Source organism: Phalacrocorax carbo, chromosome 7 (assembly GCF_963921805.1).
Source record: "Phalacrocorax carbo chromosome 7, bPhaCar2.1, whole genome shotgun sequence".
Taxonomy (NCBI): domain Eukaryota; kingdom Metazoa; phylum Chordata; class Aves; order Suliformes; family Phalacrocoracidae; genus Phalacrocorax; species Phalacrocorax carbo.
Window position 1 is genome coordinate 55,287,191 of NC_087519.1, and position 18,577 is coordinate 55,305,767.

The following is an 18,577-nucleotide window of genomic DNA, read 5'->3' on the forward strand; positions in this document are numbered from 1 at the left end:
TGTCTATAGACTGTCTGATCACTATATCAAAGACTGGTGCTCTATTACTGGCTGGGAAGAACTGTAACACTGTTGGCACAATCAGGAAAGGTCACTGTCACCACTTCTGACTGGGTATGGCAGTACTTCAGATCTGCAATAAACTTCCATTAGTAGCAAAAACTGGTAAATGAGTCAGATACTTCTTTGATGCATACCTACAAAGAAGGCACACAGAGTGCTGTTTCCTTTCTGTAACATCAGTCCTATAGTAAAGGAAAATACCACTACATATTTCAAGTTTTCTTACTTTCGTTCTTTTTGGAACACTTCAGTCAACAGTGCTCTTGCTTAGCTTTTAAGAGTGTCACAGTGCTAGTGCTCCTCTGGCTGTCCTCAGCTTTCCACTGTCCTCTCAGTCAGTTCATGTGACAAATCTGGGCTTCTCTGCTGAAATGTGCATGTACGCTCTTTCTCCCCCACACAGCTCACCTGGCAATGCCTAGGTCTCAGCCTTCATGCTTAGCCCCTCGGCTAAGCTTTGCAAAGCCTGACCTGCTTTGCCTCAGATGCTGTTTGAGCTACTTTACTTGAAAAGGAGCACAGCTGCTTCTAACATCAATTCTGAAGGAAAAGAGGCTGGTGAAGACACTAGTTTTAGCAAAGTCTCTGCTCCTTTCCCTTTCTTCCCCATCATAAACCTTTTTGTCACCATCATTTACATCAATCATTCACCATCTGTGCTCCTGACATAGGCTCTGGCAGCAGCCCATATGTGAGTAGGACCATTAATATACCCTCAGGAAAGAGTGAATGAAGCAGGCCACCTGAAGAGGGAGTGTCCCTTTTCACTACTCACCTCTCAGATTGCAGCAGTCTGTAGTTCATGGACTTTCTGAGCTTAAGTTTACATTTGACTGATCACATTTAATACTCCATTTCTTCATGAATCTGTCTAGTTACTTTTCGAATCTATTTATAATTTTGACAGCCAGAAAGTTTGGTAGCAACATGATCTGCAATTTAAATATGCATTTTGAGAAAAAACACATTTTTTTGTTTTAAATCTCAAGCCTGATAGTTCAATTTCAGGCCTCTGCTTCTTGCATCTTGAGAAGGAATGAATAATTCCCTATTCGCAGTATCCATCTTAGCCATGACTTTCCACACAGTGATGATATCCCTCAGTCACTCTTTCCTGAGCTGAGCCAAATGCTGTCCTACTTACTATCTCTTCATAATAATAATAAAAAAAAGCCAATTCATACCTTTCAACATTCGTGTCATCTTGCTTTGAACCTCTTGTTTATGCAGCTTGGACAAAGAAAACTGCCAGTTTCAGTCTGCTCTGTGTCGCTTACATAATTCTGACAGAAGTCTTCCAATGCTGAAAGTTATTAATGCTTGCTGTTAAACTTTTAAGAAACCCAATATATACCTATTTCTATTGCATTCATTTCTTTCAACACATTCTAGCATCTTTCATCTTTTAAAACAAAGCCTGAATTTTGGACAAAGCTGTTGGACCGTGATCATGTAATTTTCAGGGTCAGCTTACTTCCTAAACTCTATGTAGTTTATTTTAAGGAAGACACTTGTCCACTTTCAGTGTCATAAAGAGACCAAAGCTCATCTCCCAGGAAGTGTTAACATCAACTGGCTGAAGGTCTAGACTGATGGATGCATGGGCAGCTCCCCGTGGCAGAAGGCAGAGTAACTTATAAAGACAAATGTCCTCACTGTAATCAATTCTTCTGCCCTGCTACTGTCCCTAACCCCAACATGTTGGTTTTCTGCCAGAGGAACTCTTGAACCCTCATTCCGTCATTGTGCACCTGCAAGTGCTGGCACAGAAGATTGGGAAGGAAGGGGACCAGGCCTCCTATTTAGATCAACTCAAGCTGACAAAAAAACCTGCCCTGCAATTAAAAGATGCAGTCTGCACCTCCCTACCCACCCCACCATACGCTCCCACTTCTACCTCCTGTTTGCTATAGTAGTAGTGCAATGTAATGGATCATTTCACTCAGCCGGTTGATCTACTTGTACCAGCTGTGAAACTAGACCTGAGGTACTTGGAAAATACTAGGGTTCAAGCGTGACTGGAGGACCTGGCTACGATGAGAATGAAGAACGTTGCCTTCAGTCAGTGTCAGTTATGAGGCATCTGCCACTGGGGCACTAAGGTTTTTAAATACCAACACATCATGGGTTGTATAGCTTCATAAATTAAAATAAATAGTCTTAAATAGTCTTACATAAGAACAAATCCAGCATGTGTCAAATGATTAGCATTTTAAGCTTAAACTGGCCTTTCTATGCATTAGACTAGCTTGGGTTTGATTATTGCTTTCTGGAATTTTTCCTTTTGTTAAGGTAATGAAAGAAAGAGTTGTGTTATGAAGTTAAGTTAATGTAGCAGACAAAGTTCCATTGCTGAACTGAACCTGAAGCTCATACATAGTTGATAAAATGCTCAAATGCCAGGTATATTTGAAGTGGCCCCATTAAGGAGAGTGGATTGAATAAAGACCACCAAATAGACTGAACCTTCAACAATACAACAGAGCTTTATACAGTTTCAGAAAGCAAGCTAATCAGTTCTAGCTGCTTGTACGTCCTTACCAGTTCCAAGTTACCATGACTTGGAAGTACCGAATAAAATCACAGTGGGAAAGAAAAATAGCATTGTATTTTCATCTAGAACAAGACAACATCAGTAATTATATGTGAGGGCTTTTCTTGCTGCTAAGGCTACCATCTAGATTTCATGCTTCTATAGCAGAATGCCAGATGAGAGGAAACAGCTTATTTAAAATTGCCCAAACAAGGATCACAGGCTTGTCTCACTGATAGAATGATCTATTTTCAGCCTAAATTTTTTGCCGCATCTCCATTTCCAAAGACTGTTCATCTGTTGCCATAGAAACAATCTCCAATCCACTCTTGTCCCTTGCACAGGTTCTGTTCTGGGTGGTCACTACCGCATCTGCCCAGCACAGCGGCAGGCCGCTCCCGCTGCGCCTCCTGCCCAAGAGTAGCCGAGGGGAAACAGTGCAGCTGAACATCTGCAACCACACAATATACCACTGCTGGTAGCAGAACTGCTTGATTTTTTTATCTGCAAAACTGGGAGAATAAGCTGTAGCTACCCAGCACATGACAACGTGAGTGTGCATCACGACTGCCAAATCTACAGGGACGCTTTTTGGTCTTTTAAAGGGAACGGTCACATCAATCACATCCCTCATTTTTTTCCCTGACTTTGCTGTAACGGAGATGATTAGAAGTAATGGGAAAGCAAAAAAGATGCACTTTCGCTTCACTGGAAGCTTTTGCACAAACAACCCCCGCACCTGTACGCCTGGGGGAGCTGCTCGCACGGCAACAGCAAGGGCCGACGAAGGTCTGAGCGGCGATGACAGTACAACCGCAAATCGCCTGGGGCAGCTGGAGCAGAACAGAGCTGGCACAGACTCCGGCTGCCGTCGGTTTCAATGCCAGAGACGCACCGACACGCACCGTAGCCGGCAGGAGAGGGAGAGCGCCCCCGCCCCAGGGCCGCAGCGGCTCCCACCTCCTGACAGGAGAGGCCGCTCCTCCGCTCGCTTTCGGCGCTGCTTTTGTACAGAGCGGGAGGGGTGGCGAGGAGGGGGCGCCAGCCGCCTGGCACCCCGCCGCAGCCGCCCTGAGAGGAAGCGCGGCCGCGGCGCCCTGAGGTACCGCCACCGCCCCGCCGCAGCCTGCCTCCCGCTCCGCGCCCAGAGCGCGCGCACCCCTTCAGAAAGTAGAGCATGCGCAGCACTGCCGACGAGCGCCGCGCGGCCCTTGGCGCCGAGGCTCGGAAGCGGGACCGAGCTCTGTGGTTGGCCCCCGGCAGGCGGAAGCAGCCCCGCCCCAGGGCCGGTCGAGGGTTGGCGGGAAGGGCTGGCGGGGGCCTGTGGTGAGGTGGGCTCGTACACTGCGGCCGTGTGTGGGCCGTACTCGGCCTAACGGCTGGGCTGGGGAGGCTGTGAGGTGAAGCCGACGAGCGGATCGGATCGGGTCCAGCCCGGCCCGGCCGGAGCCATGCAGGCCTTCCTCAAAGGCCCGTCTTCCATCAGTACGAAGCCCCCCGCTGCCAAGGAGAGGGGCGCGGCCGGCGCAGCGGGGAGCAGCGGGGAGGGCAAGAGACTCAAACCCATCCCCTGGGTGGAGAAATAGTAAGGGCTTTTGTGGGGCAGTGGGGTCGCTGGGCGGGGTGGTAGTGGCTGGCTGTAGGGGGGGTTTCGGCTCTAGAGAGGGTGTGTGGAAGAGGGAGTGGGCGCATAGCAATGGAGGTTACAGCTGTAGCAGTCTCCGCCTGGGAGAACAGCTTTAACTTTTTCATTTATAGGGCAAAACTAGCATTGTGGGCTACTATAAGAGGCCTTTGTTGGTGTTACTGAGCAGAAAATGCCTCCGTTGCCCGTGTCAGGCGGTGCAGTTTCATTGCTGTGGCTTGGCTCAGAAGCGCATTAAATGTTTTGATTTTGAGAAGTCTTTATCAGCTTACACAGTGGTAAAACATTGCAGTCTGCAGTAAAGTTCTGCTCCTAAAAACAGCTCAGGCTCGTGTTTACAATAGAAATAGACAAACAGCTTCCTGAGAAATTAGATCACTTCAGTAATACAGACCAGAGGCATTAGGCAGATATCCTGCTATGATTTTGACTTCAACTACAAAAATTGCTGTAATTCTTCAGTACCCGGTGTAATCAGGAAGGGAAATGTTGTTTTTCTCAATTTGAATTTTTTTCTGAAACTTTGTTAACTAATGAATTGCATTTAATGTCTTTTTATTTAGTCGCCCCAAAAATGTAGATGAAGTCGCCTTCCAGGATGAAGTTGTTACTGTGCTGAAAAAGTCCTTGGAAGGTGCTGATGTGAGTGTAATGATAACATCTACCTAATCAGTATGTTTAGGCAGAAACTTCAGCCAGTGGTAATAGAAACTTCTCTTTTCAAACTCAGCAATGATCATTTTTACAGCAGTACTTTACAAACGAGCTAAGTGGCTTCCTTGTAGTATGGTATGATATATGTGTAAAATTGGTGATGTTTCCAGACCTCTAAACATTGTAAAATGTCAGCTCTGTGATGCAGTTTGGAGTTTTTCTGGGAAAGCTTAATTTGTAAACTTATTGTTAATAGTTTCAAATCTGGAAAGCCTTTTTTATGTCTACACTACTATTCAGCTGGTACTTTTGACATTCATGTTTAAGAGGAGAGGGGAAATTTTTCTTTCATAGAAAAGTCTGGATTGCCAGTCATTCCTAAACAGTTCTAGTCATCTGTCAGTGCTTCTGTGATGCTGCTAAACATTAAAACAAATGTACTGTTTGCTGATGAGAGAAGTGTAGGTTGTAAGTGCCAGGTCTGCTACCTAGATAGTGATCCCCAAACTCATTGGTTTAAAGTTTCCAAGTCTCTTTGGCTTTAGAAAGCTAAGTATGACAATTTCACTATACCACAGTGTTGGCATCTGTGCCCTAAGAATATAAAGAGGATGAGCAGCAGACCATTTTCAGTTGCTTTTGCTTACATTTGTATTTGCTTTCGGATAAAAATGTAGTAAATATTCAGTATGAATGATGGTTATTTCCTCCAAACCAGGTGATGGGGAGGCAGAGGCATCAATGGGAAAAATAAAGTAGGTAGCCAAGAGATGGCTATGCTTTCTTGCAAATCTGGACAATTCCTTTCTTTTTTTTTTTTTTTTTTTTTTCCCTCCACGTTTTACCTAGAAGGGTCATTCTTGTGCTCCAGAAGCTGTTCTGTTTTCATGGACTGCTAACACCAGCTGAAGTGGTTGATAGCTGTTCCAAAAATTACATTTGTCATCTGGCTGTCTGCTCTACCAAGAGCTAAAAGGAACAATTTGGACTTTTCAGAGGTTTATGCCAGAAGCCTTTCACCTGTAGTGTGCTCTAATGTGCAGTCTGTACAGGTAGCCTTTGGTATTTGAAAATTTTATCTTATGACAATTTACTTTGCAGTTCTAGTTTTGACTAATGTGAGTCTATTACTACCTGAAAATAATGATTTAATCAGAACTTGCCAAAGGAGAAGTACTTCATTTGTTTGAGCATAGGGAGCCAACGTGAAGCTGGTATGACAGCACTAGGAAAGACTTGTATAATTCCTTTCTTTAGTTCATGTCTCCAGATTCAGTTTACTTTGACAACGTTGTTATAATGTGTCCTTGTCGTGTAATGTTGCAGCCATAGGAATCTGGGTTTCAACAGCAATGCTGCTATATTAGGATATTTGTGCGGTTGACATAATTAGTAAGGAACTATTAACAGCTAAGGAGAAATGAGGTTCTGCCACCTATTCTGTCTGGACATATCAGTCACGTAAGATCACTTAGGTGATGGGTTATGACGTTCTATTTTGAGCAGCAGCTATTTAAAACCTTACGGCTTCTGGATCAGCAATGTTTCTCGGATTATGAGTGTAGTACACTTGTGTTGACTTTTTGCCTCCTGAGTTGAAAAGACAAATTATAACTTTGGCTTATAGTTACAGGCTTTGTATTTTGCCATAGATACCCAACCTCAGCAAGGCATTTAAGAACAAAACCATGAAAGTACTTTAAAATATTTGATGCTTTTAAAATGTGGACATTTTTGTTAGTTCTTGGAAGGACTCATTCTGTCAAAAAGGCAAAAGTGTAATTTAAACTCTGAGGTGGCTGGTACTTATTTCAGAAGTTCTTACTGAATTTGGAGATCTGGGGAGATCAAAGAAACAGCTGGGACAACACTGTGTAGGTTTGTGTAATGTGTTTTATTTAAACCTTAGTGTTGAAAATGGAGAACCAGTCCTTTGTTGATTGGCCTGTAAATATTTGTGGGCCTTGGTTTGGGAGCTGCTAAATGGAGCAGGACTTTTAAGTCCCTGATATATCTCCATCTGTAATAGCAAGCATCTGTCTTGTTATAAACTGGGAAGACCAGAGCCCAAGAGGTTTTGAACTGCAGAAATTGATTTCTGTCTGCCAGGACTGTTGATTTGTTGTTGTTTCTTGCAAAGAAACTGACAAGTGTCATAGTATTCTTTAATGTTCATTTGTTTGATGATATCTTAATAGCTGAAAAGAGAGGTAGATATAGGATTATCGTTGCAATTTACTTTTTCATTTGTACTGAAACGTCTAGAAAAGGGCTTGGGGTTTACACTGTATGTGGTAACTTTCCCATAAGCAGGATGATGCCTGCAGGTATCCTGCTTACCCGGGCAAGCATGGAAAAATGGATAACCAGATCAGGTTGCAGTCTGTTTAAAAATACTGCCACAGTTACATAAAGGATTAGGCTGCGCTTGGTGAAAGAGTAGTGTAAATATTGGTGATAACTTCAGTAAGAAACAAGCATAAACGAGGTTGACACAGAAGCAGAAGATGTATGTGTTTAATGGAATTAGGAAACAGATTTTTATTTAAACTTTTTACCTGCTAATGCTTGTTTTGAGAACTACTAGAGTGTGAATTAGCACAGAGACATAAAATTATGAATCTCCACAAAAACTTCCACCCTTGCAGTGTGCTAACCTAACATGGTTGTTGGTGAATTTTCAGCCGTCATTCAGTAAACTTTTCCTCTTCCTGGAGCTTTCCTAAAAGATATAGGGGTAAAATAATGTGGTATCTAATTAAACTTGGAAAAAAGCTTTTCTTAGTAGTGAATGCTGTTTACTTTTTAGTAACTAGGGAAACAAGTAAGGAGTGATTGGCAGAAAGAGCAGGCAAAACTTGAAATGGATTTATGTACTATAAATTGATTGAAGATTGGAATCCTATCTGTGCTTTTATAGTACATACACAGTTGAATCTGTTCTCTCTGCGTTATCTTGACTTTTTTAAAAATATAACATTTATTAAAGGCTGGAAATCAAGCCAGACTGAGAGGTTTGTCTTTTTGCTATTGATTGGAGGGGGCTGTTGAATTCTTGCTCTAAGAACGTACAACTGAAACATCCCCTACTCTCAAAGGCAGCAGTTTTGAAGTGCAGCCTGATAATTTGTAAGAGAGATTACTTGAAATAGTAGTATAGAAAGCAATCACTCCTATGCTAATTAGAAATCTTCTTGATTTCAGCCAAAATTTGGTCATGGCTAACTTATACAAATTTGGTTTATGCCAACTTTGTTCTTTGTCCCTGTGCTGCTCTGATATATTTATGGCGATCAGCTTCTATTTCGCTGAGCTAACTAAATCAAACTCTTTAAAAGCGTCACTTCTCATAAGACAGGCTCTTGCCTCCGTTGATCACCTTTCCCAGTTTGGATTCGTCATCCCTGACTAAGGGTGACCTGAACTGTGTGTAGCTTTCCATATGAAGTCTTACTAGCTCCTTGCTGACATCAGTAATTTGCCATCTGTACTGCAACTGCACATCTTAGGACCACATGTTACACAGGCTTACACTGTTCCTCTGACAGACAGACAAAACAAAGTCGGCTTCTATTTTATTCCAGCTGATGAATTCCAGACATCTAGTTATATCCTCAAATTCTGAGATTTTATGCTTTGTGCTGCTCAGTGTCATCCTGTATTATTTTTGTGGTCTTTGCTATGCTGCTTTGATCTTCCTGTGTCAGCATATTTCTTTAATACATTCCTATTTTTCATGCTGAGGTTATTAATTAAGTTATTTGAAAGATCAGTTAACCTAACCTCTTTAAGAACTGCCGCTGGTCTCCTCCTTTGAAAAAATCCTTGGGTGGATGTAGAAATTTGCAAGCGCTATGCATTCCACTCAGTTGTTGCAAACATCTCTGTGGTTAGTGTTAGGGTATGTCTGCACTGGACTTACTGCAGTATAGTGCAGGCATTCACAAGCTACCTTGTACTTAGTGCGGTGGAGTGAGTTAGTGGGAGCACAGAATTGTCAGCATGGCTTGAAAAGGCAGTCTGTGGAGCTGAAAAAGTACGGGGTAGTCAACCTGTGCCAAATTTTGTCGCAGCTGCACTGCTAGTAGTATCCAGACTGTTTGAAGGGCATCCTTGGATAAATTTGCATGTCACTGCAGTCATAACAGTAAGTTCTGTAGGCTTTAGTGATCTCAGACATGGCCTGAAGGGAATATATCAAAATAAAATAGAAATTGAAGTATCAGTTTTGGTAGAACATGTGATGGTGCCACACAATAACAGCTTGTTCATGGTGTTATAAACAGAAACTGTTTGCCCTCCTTTAGAGCACTATGTGCAATGAACTAGAAGTGAAAGACTTGATATTATTTACCAGGAGGAGTAGATAGTTTCTGTTCTATTAGGTGCTCAGATTTTCAGTAGGTTTCCCTGCTTGGGGTTTGGTTTGTTTATTTGCTTTTTTTTTAAAGGGTGCCTTGTTGTTTCAGCTTCCCAATCTGTTGTTCTATGGCCCACCTGGAACTGGAAAGACTTCCACTATTTTAGCAGCTGCTAGAGAACTCTATGGGTAAGCTGGAATGAAGTTGCTTTGTGTAATCGACTATCACGTCTTCTAATCATATGACAGAGTGCCTCTGGTCATTGTCTGTTCTTATGTAGCTTCTAGGTCTTTTTCAGGAATATCTTCACATTCTAATTCAGCTCTAATGTGAAATTTCTTTCTCATTTGTCCTGTCACAAGTCATCGATTTCTGTTACCAGTATAGGCTTGCAACACTTGAGACTAGCAGCCGTGTAACCCTATAACAAAGAGCATGAAAAGATATGGCCTTACTGAACTTTGTAAAGGCTTTCCAATTTTAATGGTGTATTCAGTAAGTTGTTACCTACACATAGATCTCAAAGCACTTCATAAAATACCTGAATAGTCATTTTTCCGTTATGCATCCTTGAATTGTGCCTGTAAGTAATATTGGGAGTCAGACTAAAATTCAGCATGGATACATTCATCAACTCACTTGTAACAGTTGAGATTTTTTGAGTAGTGAATTCAGTGACCTATAAGCAAAAAATGGATGAGAAGGTGGTTTGATGTTCTGAGTAAATGTAATGTTGACTTTAGTCTCTCCCCCTGCCACCCATCTTTAATTTTTGGGTCATGTTTTTTGGAAAGAACCACTTCTAGTTTAGTGGTAGGAAGACAGCTCCACATTGTGTGTCCATTTGAATTCCCAGAACTTAAAATCCACCGGTGCGGCCTTTTTTTTTTGTTTTGGGGTTGGTTTTTTTTGTTTTAATTAGTGGTGCTGCTATATAGTACTGCTGCTAAATACTGCCTGTATTATACTTTCTAGATATTTCTTTCTGATAGTATTGCAATGGCAGAGCACTGCCAGTGACTGTATCTGGGAATTTTACTTGTTCTTCCACATTGCTCACAGCATATAAGCAGAAAGGCAAATAGTATAGTGCTCTGAACTTGTGAAACCCATTTCCTTTTTTTTTTCTTTTCCATGGATCACTTGTAATTTTACATTTCATTGTTTTTTGCAGTCTGGGAGGAAACTGTAAAAATAGCTAATGGAAATTAATACTTAATATTTAATGATCTCATTTTAACTGTCTTTTAACAAAGTATGTTATTTAGTAATGCTGGCAAAAATAATACCTGCCGTTCAAAGAGGCCAGAAGGGTTGTTGACATACTTTGTAATATATCATTACAAGAGTTAGCAATTAACATGTTGTCATAAAAATTTTGCAGGCCTGAATTATTCCGGCAAAGAGTCCTTGAGTTAAATGCGTCTGATGAGCGTGGAATACAAGTGATTCGGGAAAAAGTGAAGGCTTTTGCTCAGCTAACTGCATCTGGAAGCCGTTCAGAGTTAAGTGCTGGAACAAATCTGGCTCTGTTTGATGGACGGCTTGCTTGGGACAATGTCGTTGTTTTTGTTTAGGTCAACTTTATAATCCTAATCTAAATGATGGGTCAGCACTGCCCAGACGTTTGCAACACATATAGTGCTTTGGCTAAGTTTTGACTTCATTCAATTTTATGTTGAGAGTTTGAATACCTGGGAGGGACTTTTACTAGTGCCATTAGAGTTAGAGAGAGGCAGACAAGGAAAACCCCAAAAGATCAAGCTTTCTGGATTTGGTGATACCTTGTTGCCTTTGCAAATGTTGCCTGGCTACCATATAAAGGCTTCTTTGGGTAATTGGTGGTGGAAGTTACTTCGCTAGTACCTCTAATCTGCAGCGTCTTATACAAGATAGGTGCTAGTTTATGAGATGCTAACAAGATTCTGGTGTTAGGTGGTAAGAAGCCCTGTACGGGTGAAGCCGTTACGTATGGAAAAGCAGACTGTAGAAAGTTGCAGGAAGAAAGTGCATGGCAGGACTTAATGTTCTCCAAGGGAAGAAATTGATTATGGACAGAGATGGAGCAGATATGTTTTAATGCTCCAGGGCCTTGAGGATTATACATTCCATTCGCAGCATTTGTATTTTAACCCTTTGTAAGGGCTGGTGCAGTATCTAACACTTCAGAAAACTCTGCGTAGAGTTTAACGGGGAATCCGTGCATTTGGTGGCTGACTGACACATACTATTCCTTTAAGCATGCATTTGTTCAGCAGATATTATTTTACCTGGTTTTTTTTTTAACTTGGTCTATATATTGCATGTCTCCTGGATAACAGTTTTCTCTTTTTTTCAGTGGTAAAGTTTGTCCTCCTTTTAAAATTGTAATTCTGGATGAAGCAGACTCAATGACTTCAGCAGCCCAGGCAGCCTTAAGACGCACAATGGAAAAAGAATCTAAAACAACACGTTTCTGCCTTATATGTAACTACATCAGCAGGTATGTGTGGAATTTGTTGGTTATTGTCATGGTTTTAGCTGGGATAGGGTCGATTTTCTTCACTGTAGCGGGTACAGCTGGAACAGTGCTGTATTTTGGACTTAGTATGAGAATAATGTTGATAACACACTGATGTTTTCAGTTGTTGCTGGGTAGTGCTTACACTAGTCAAGGACTTTTCCAGCTTCCCATGCTCTGCCAGGTGCACGAGAAACTGGGAGGGGAAGGGGCACAGCTGGGACAGTTGATCCAAACTGGCCAAAGGGATATTCCATATCGTATGACATCACGCACAGTGTATTAACTGGGGGGAGCTGCTCTGGGGAAGCAGCGATCGCGGCTCGGGGACCGGCGGCGTTGGTTGGTGGGTGGTGAGCGGTTGCATCACTTGTTTGTTTTTTTGCCCCCCTCCCAGGGTTTCACATCTCTCCCTCTCTCTTGTTATTTTTCCTTTTCATTATATTATTATTGTTATTATTACTATTACTGGTTTATTTTAATTATTAAACTTTTCTTATCTCAACCCATGAGTTTTCTTACTTTGGCCCTTCTGATTCTCTCCCCCATCACACTGGAGTGGGGGGAGGGAGTGAGCAGTTGTACAGTGCTTAGTTGCTGACTGCGGCTAAACCACAACAGTTATTTGGACTTGTCGATCTTCCTATTCTGTACACTTCTTTTTTTTAAATTCCTTTTTATTTCTTCACTGAGAGGTTGATATCTAGTTTTCTTAGTCAATAGAGATGTAACTATGTGAATACAAGACTGAAGACACTGTTTGGGTATCAACTCTTTTTTTTTTTTTTTTTTACAGTGTTGCAGTTTTAAGGTTATGCTGCCCTTTTCTGCCTTGATAGCTTTGTCTGTATGAACTTGACCCGTGCATTTATTTACCAAGCACTTACCTTCCTTTCTTTCAGAATAATCGAACCGTTAACATCTCGATGCTCCAAATTCCGCTTCAAGCCTTTGTCAGACAAAATCCAACAGCAGAGGCTATTGGACGTTTCTGAGAAGGAACATGTGAAAATCAGTAGTGAGGTAACCTCAAGGTTACTGTGTAATTTTATTGCTTAATCTAGTGCATAACTGCATTACTGTGAAAGGGGCTAAGTCAGCATACTTTTCCAGACTGCTCAATTGTATTAAATACAATATATAAATTCATTTAGATGTTATTCTCCTTCCATAGATGGGATGAATTTTAGACTAAAACCAGAGAAATGTCCACCAGAGAAAAGTGAAGCAGATCTGTAGGGCTTTTTGTTCTGTGCTGAGTGTACTTGCATTAAACCATGCTTCATTCTTAAACTGCACATAATTGAAATATACATTAGTAGAGGGGTTGCACTGTAACTTGTGTGTTGTGCCTGTCTGTGACAATCTGCTTTAGGCACTACCTGATGTTTTAAAATCAATATGCTGAGAAAGTGTACTGGATTTTAATTAACAGTGAACATATAACTTGGCATTTTCTGACATTTTTCAGGCAATATCTTACCTTGTTAAAGTGTCAGAAGGAGACTTAAGAAAAGCAATTACTTTTCTTCAAAGTGCCACTCGCCTAATAGGCGGGAAAGAGATCACAGAGGAAATAGTCACTGAAATTTCTGGGGTAAGCTGTGCTTTACAATTTCTCCTGTAATTCGTCTGAAAAGCATTTGTGTACTTCCTACCTGTATCTACCTTTGCTTGAAGTTTGAATAAAAAAATTGTTCTGTACCCATTAGTATTGCAGTATGGTACCAATACACTATCCACCAGAATTTTAAAGACTGCCTGATCCTGTACACGTACTACATAGGAAGTTGCTAGCAACTTATTCTGTAAGTCAAGCAAAACTGTAGAATAGTCTTTTAATTCAAACTGAAGTTGAAATATTCTGCCCATGAATGCAAAATGTACTGCCTTTTCTGTGACAGTAGACTAGAACATCTTTTAAGTGCTTTTATATATGTGTGTGTGTTTTTCTATGTATGTAAGTATAGATCACTGCAAATTATGGTTTGGAAACACCACGGGGGGATGATTTTCAGTAGCAGCCCATTTTCAACTTAACGTTCACAGTGACAGTATCTCTTCAAGGATCTGTGTAGGTTTTGCTTTCTTAACAAAACAGCAGTGATTTCTTCCGGAATGATGTAGATAATACTGACAGGGAGAGGAGAAACCTGAGAGGAAATGCATTTAATAAAACTGTGTGAAGGTGTTCCTATAGCAACAAAACACTTACCCCCTGAAGCAAGAAATTTGAGCTGAGGTGCTGAAAAATAAATGGATGTTAATGATGGACACACTTCCCTTGAAGGTGCTACTATCATAGGTAATGGTAAGCATTGTGAGGTTTTCATTTTGATGGAACCAGAGGCAATTGCTACGGTGTGCATGTTTTACAGAACAGTTTTAAACCCTTTTCTCAGTCAACCCGTCGTTCAGCTTTGTGTATCTAGCTGTAGAAAAGAGCTGGATTTCACTTACAGATATCCATCATGAAATGTGAAAATGGCCTCCTTCATAAACAGTTTATATCTGTTACTGTAAGCTTCAACTTCAATTTTAAGTTTACAAAGTTGAAATTAAGAAATGTAACTTGTTTTTACAGGTCATCCCTAAAGAAACAACTGATGAACTGCTATCTGTCTGCCGGAGCGGCTCATTTGAGAAACTGGAAACACTGGCAAAGGTAAGGGTCTCCTCTTAGTGCTCTAGCCTGGGTATTTTTCTAGGTCACTGCACTGTGAATCCTTTGTTGCTGGGCTGCAGCTAAAGAAAGTTTGGATGCGATGCATCAGTTGGGATAACCAGTTTCTTCCCTTCTGAGGAAACTGTCAAAGCTGGATATAAGATTCCCTGGCTTTCTGCTGAGTTAAACGGATGATATGTGGAGCTGTTAGGCTGAATTAGGCAGAGTAAGAATTCCTAGTGAGACGCTTGGCTTAGGCCTTCAGAACTGCATCTGCAGTGGACTGGACTAGTCACCTTCTTCATTACATGGAATCTGTGTTAGATGAGAAGTATCTGAATAAAGCTGTAATAAGTCTCCAGTTTTAAAATATTTAATATTTTAGATGTAAATCTAAAGATGCTAATCTTACAGTGCACTAGTGAGTAAGTAAGTTTGTCGTACAAACTGCAGTAACTAAAATAGATCTTGCTGGAGAAGGCACAAGCTACTGGTTTATAGAGGTGGATTTATTTTCTTTTAATACAGAAAATGTTCTTACTCTGTTTGAAGAATGGGAAATTCCTCATCTCCTGAGTTTAAAGGAGGCTGAGGCAGTCTTGAACTGGATTTTAAATCAAGGAGTTGTCCCTGACAGAGGGGAGCATGCCATAGTACTGTTCTCCCAGGGAAATGTTCCATGCCTCTGTGAAAAAAGCCAGGATTGGTCAGCCTCCTGCTTTTTCCGTGGCTGAGCCTCATTGAATAGTTTTGGCAGGACCTATGGTTTTGAGTCTGGATTTATTTATTGCAGCAAATCTTAGAATTGTTGTGCCAGGATTTGTGCAGGTGTCACTGCCTTACACTTTCACATTTACTTACCATGATGTCTAATATGTGTTGATCTTAAGAGGTGATGACACGGGTTTTCTATCCTTAGAGCTGGTATAGTCTTTCGTCAGACCATGATCTGATCTACTGCAGTAGTTTGGAACTGTTCTCCAGTTTCTAGAGTAGGTGGGGGTTCTGTTTCAGATATTAGTGTTAAATACGCAGTTGACACAATCTGAATCATAGAATCATTAAGGTTGGAAAAGACCTCTAAAATCATCAAGTCCAGCCATCAACCGAACACCCCCAGGCCTCCTAAACCATGTCCTGAAGTGCCACGTCTACATGGTTTTTGAACCCCTCCATGGATGGTGACTCCCCCACCTCTCTGAGCAGCCTCTTCCAATGCCTGACCACTCTTGCAGTAAAGACATTTTCCCTCATATCCAACCTAAGCCCTCCCTGATGCAGCTTGGGGCCGTTTTATCTCATTCTATCGCTTGAATTGGGAGAAGAGACCAACCCCCCACCTCACCACAGCCTCCTTTCAGGCAGTTGCAGAGAGCGAGAAGGTCTCCCCGCAGCCTCCTCTTCTCCAGGCTAAACCCCCCCAGCTCCCTCAGCCGCTCCTCCTAAGACCTGAATACATACTTCTGGAAAGCATGGATGTATATTTTGCTGTACAGAAAAATCAGGCCGCACCAACTCTTCTTCTGTTTTGATAGACTACTCTCTGCTGACATGGCTTTGTGGACTACCATTCTCAATATGTGCTTTTTTTTGTAAATGGCTATCTTCAGTTGCCATGGTTTTTCATTTATTAAAAAAGATTTGGCCCTACAGAACTCTGTATGCCTGAGGCTAGCAACTACCAGATGACAGAAATAAATCAAAGTAGGGGGCACTTTAAAATGTGAAAGCTGTGAAACTGCCACACGATATTGTGGATGCTAAGCTTTCCTAATTTTAAAATAAGATTGGACAGGTTCAGTGGAGGTTGTTAAATGCTTAAAACATTTCTAGATCACAAAATGCCCACGATGTAAATTGTCAGAAACTGGAAGAATATTTAGGCAAAATTATTGCTGTATGCCTGCCATGCTCACCTAGTCTTTCCTGGGTGCTCACTGTGGGTCACTGTCAGGCAGGATGCTGGACTACCTACAGGCTACTGACTTGTCCTCTGAAATATAGAAGTTCCAAGATAAATTACAGTACAGTCTTTCAGTTCAGACAGAATTTTTCAGCTTGGTTTTCCAGTTTGTAATGTTTCTGCTGCTGAATTATTTCCATTTTCTTTTATCCTTGACACAGAATCTCATAAATGAAGGGTATGCCGTTGCTCAGCTTGTAAACCAGCTGCACGATACTGTTGTTGAGAGCGAAGATTACAGTGACAAGCAGAAATCTATCATAGTCGAGAAACTTGCTGTAAGTCCATAGCTTGAGTTAAAAAAAAAAAATCTGTCATTAATCTCCACTGATTAATTTTGGTTTACTCACTCTCTCTCCCAAGAAGTATACATAATGACTTATTTTGATTTTTAGTTCTGAATGTTCCTTGGTTGAACCTGAATTTTTGTTCTGAGAAATTTCATGAGAAGGAATGGAAAGCCAGTTAAGTGAATTATCAGCCATATTATATTGTTCTAATGGTGCTTAAACAAGAGGATTGTGGGTTTGTTGGGTTTTTTAATAGAGAGGGAAAGTTAAGGCAAGATTTTAAGTCAGCACTTACTTATATTGGGAACTGCAAAATACAAGTTTTTGCTCTGTTGTGTAAAATATGCCTTTTCAAAAAAAAAGAGTTAATGAACTTGTTGAATTTTGACCAAGAAAAGACAGCTGTGGTGGAAGATTTACTAAATTCACTGAAGACAGACACATGGTGTCGATGACCTGCAGAGCAATGCTCCTAGCAGTTAGTTGCAGTGCAAATGATGCATCCCTTCCTGTACAAGCTGTCACATCTTGCCCTCCTCAAGAAGGCCAGAGGGGTAATTTTTTTTTTCCCCAGTTTGGCATGATGGGTGTGTGATGTGCAACTGCTGGAGTCATCATTGCCAATTAAGTAAACAGTTGGCAAACTTCATCTTGGTGTTCTCTGTTGTAACCTAAGAGACAGCTGTCTAGAGCACCACTAGCTTAATGGGGTTTTAAAACCTTCTCTTTTCTGTTTGCAGGAAGTGGACAAATGCTTGGCAGATGGTGCTGATGAATACTTGCAGTTAATGAGCCTCTGTGCCCTTGTGATGCAGCAGCTAACAGAGAACGCTTAACTCCTCCAGCAGTGACTGGCAGCAGCATACACCAGCTTTGTGTGTCATGGGTGGCTGAGGTTCCAAGAGCAGGGACCTGTGTACTTTTGTACTGGCTTTTGCAATAAAAGGACTGCTCAGCAGCTGGAAAAGCTCATGCTGGAATACTTGCATATGTTTTTTTTAACACTAGGATGAAGAGGTCTCTGGCTGCTGAGGGGCCAGTAACACTCCTGCTTTGTAGTTCTGTTGCAGATTTACATACAGAAAGGTAAACGCATCAAGAACAAGTGTATATGTGCTATACTTAAGTCATCACGAGCTGAAAGCAGAGAAAGGATGAGTTGTTCCTTTCAGCCTATGATGCTTGGTTTTAAAAATGCAGCTTGGCAAAAAACATCACCTTTACTGAACATAAGGCTTCAGAATGAACCCAGCACCTGAGGCAACACAGCTCATGCTCCTCCCTCTTGTATGGGAGGCTTCAGCATTAAATGCTGTAAAGATTACTTTCTAGTAAATGTCTTGCAATGCTTTTGCTCAAGTTACATGAAGAAAAAATGTGGGGTAAAGAGTAGGTCATGTTCTAAAGGAGTTACCTAAGAATTTCCCAAGTGTCTCCATTCCCTTCTTGCTCAAAAAACTGGTTTATGTACAGGTAGCAGCTCTAAATACAGCTGTCAGTGGTGGCTGAGCATCTTTGGAGTCTTGGACCTGTTCCTTTCAGAGATGCTACTTTGAACACCTGTTAGATTCTCTTTAAAAATTCTCTGTACTGCCCCACCCTCCTAAATACAGTAAAAAAAAGGCAAGCCATGGGCAAGTAGCAAGCATAACTGATGCAGGCAGGGGGCTTTTTAATTCAGTCAGTATGGACTACGTGAGCCATTTTCTACTCTGATAAAAGGGTATGTCACAGCTTTAAGGCACATGTCTATCACCCATGAGCTGTGGCCCACAGGGACAACCTCTGGCACATCAAACCCACCGTTTGCTAGTCCAAAACCAGCCCCTGCAAGTAGTGACAAAGCTGAGAACCACACAGAAGCCCAGTAACTGGTAAATCACAGGAGGCCTGGACACCAAGC

General features: G+C 41.5%; 2 protein-coding genes across 2 annotated transcripts in view; one reads left to right on the forward strand and one right to left on the reverse strand.

The window, feature by feature from the left end:
* The window catches only part of MCF2L2 (MCF.2 cell line derived transforming sequence-like 2), a 194,232-nt gene extending 190,449 nt beyond the window's left edge, over nt 1–3,783 (reverse strand). Inside the window, exons 1-2 of the mRNA XM_064458078.1 lie at nt 3,336–3,783; nt 1,248–1,366 (exon numbers count right to left, since the gene is read on the reverse strand). Of these exons, the coding sequence (XP_064314148.1) occupies nt 1,248–1,266 (19 nt within the window). The 5' untranslated portion in view covers nt 1,267–1,366; nt 3,336–3,783. The remainder of the gene's footprint in view (nt 1–1,247; nt 1,367–3,335) is intronic.
* Nucleotides 3,784–3,849: 66 nt separating this feature from the next.
* Nucleotides 3,850–17,646, forward strand: RFC4 (replication factor C subunit 4). Its single transcript, XM_064458088.1, has 10 exons — nt 3,850–4,181; nt 4,805–4,883; nt 9,365–9,444; nt 10,641–10,760; nt 11,595–11,738; nt 12,659–12,779; nt 13,228–13,353; nt 14,341–14,421; nt 16,546–16,662; nt 17,415–17,646. The coding sequence occupies exons 1-10, from the start codon at nt 4,048–4,050 to the stop codon at nt 17,508–17,510; spliced, it is 1,098 nt and encodes a 365-aa protein (XP_064314158.1). The 5' UTR covers nt 3,850–4,047; the 3' UTR covers nt 17,511–17,646.
* Nucleotides 17,647–18,577: the final 931 nt, after the last annotated feature.

Excerpts from the sequence above, each read along its gene's own strand:
- RFC4 (XM_064458088.1), top strand. The coding sequence starts at position 4,048 with ATGCAGGCCTTCCTCAAAGGCCCGTCTTCCATCAGTACGAAGCCCCCC. Across the intron at positions 12,780-13,227 it reads ATGTGAAAATCAGTAGTGAG|GCAATATCTTACCTTGTTAA; the intron begins GTAACCTCAAGG and ends GACATTTTTCAG. Across the intron at positions 13,354-14,340 it reads TAGTCACTGAAATTTCTGGG|GTCATCCCTAAAGAAACAAC; the intron begins GTAAGCTGTGCT and ends TTGTTTTTACAG.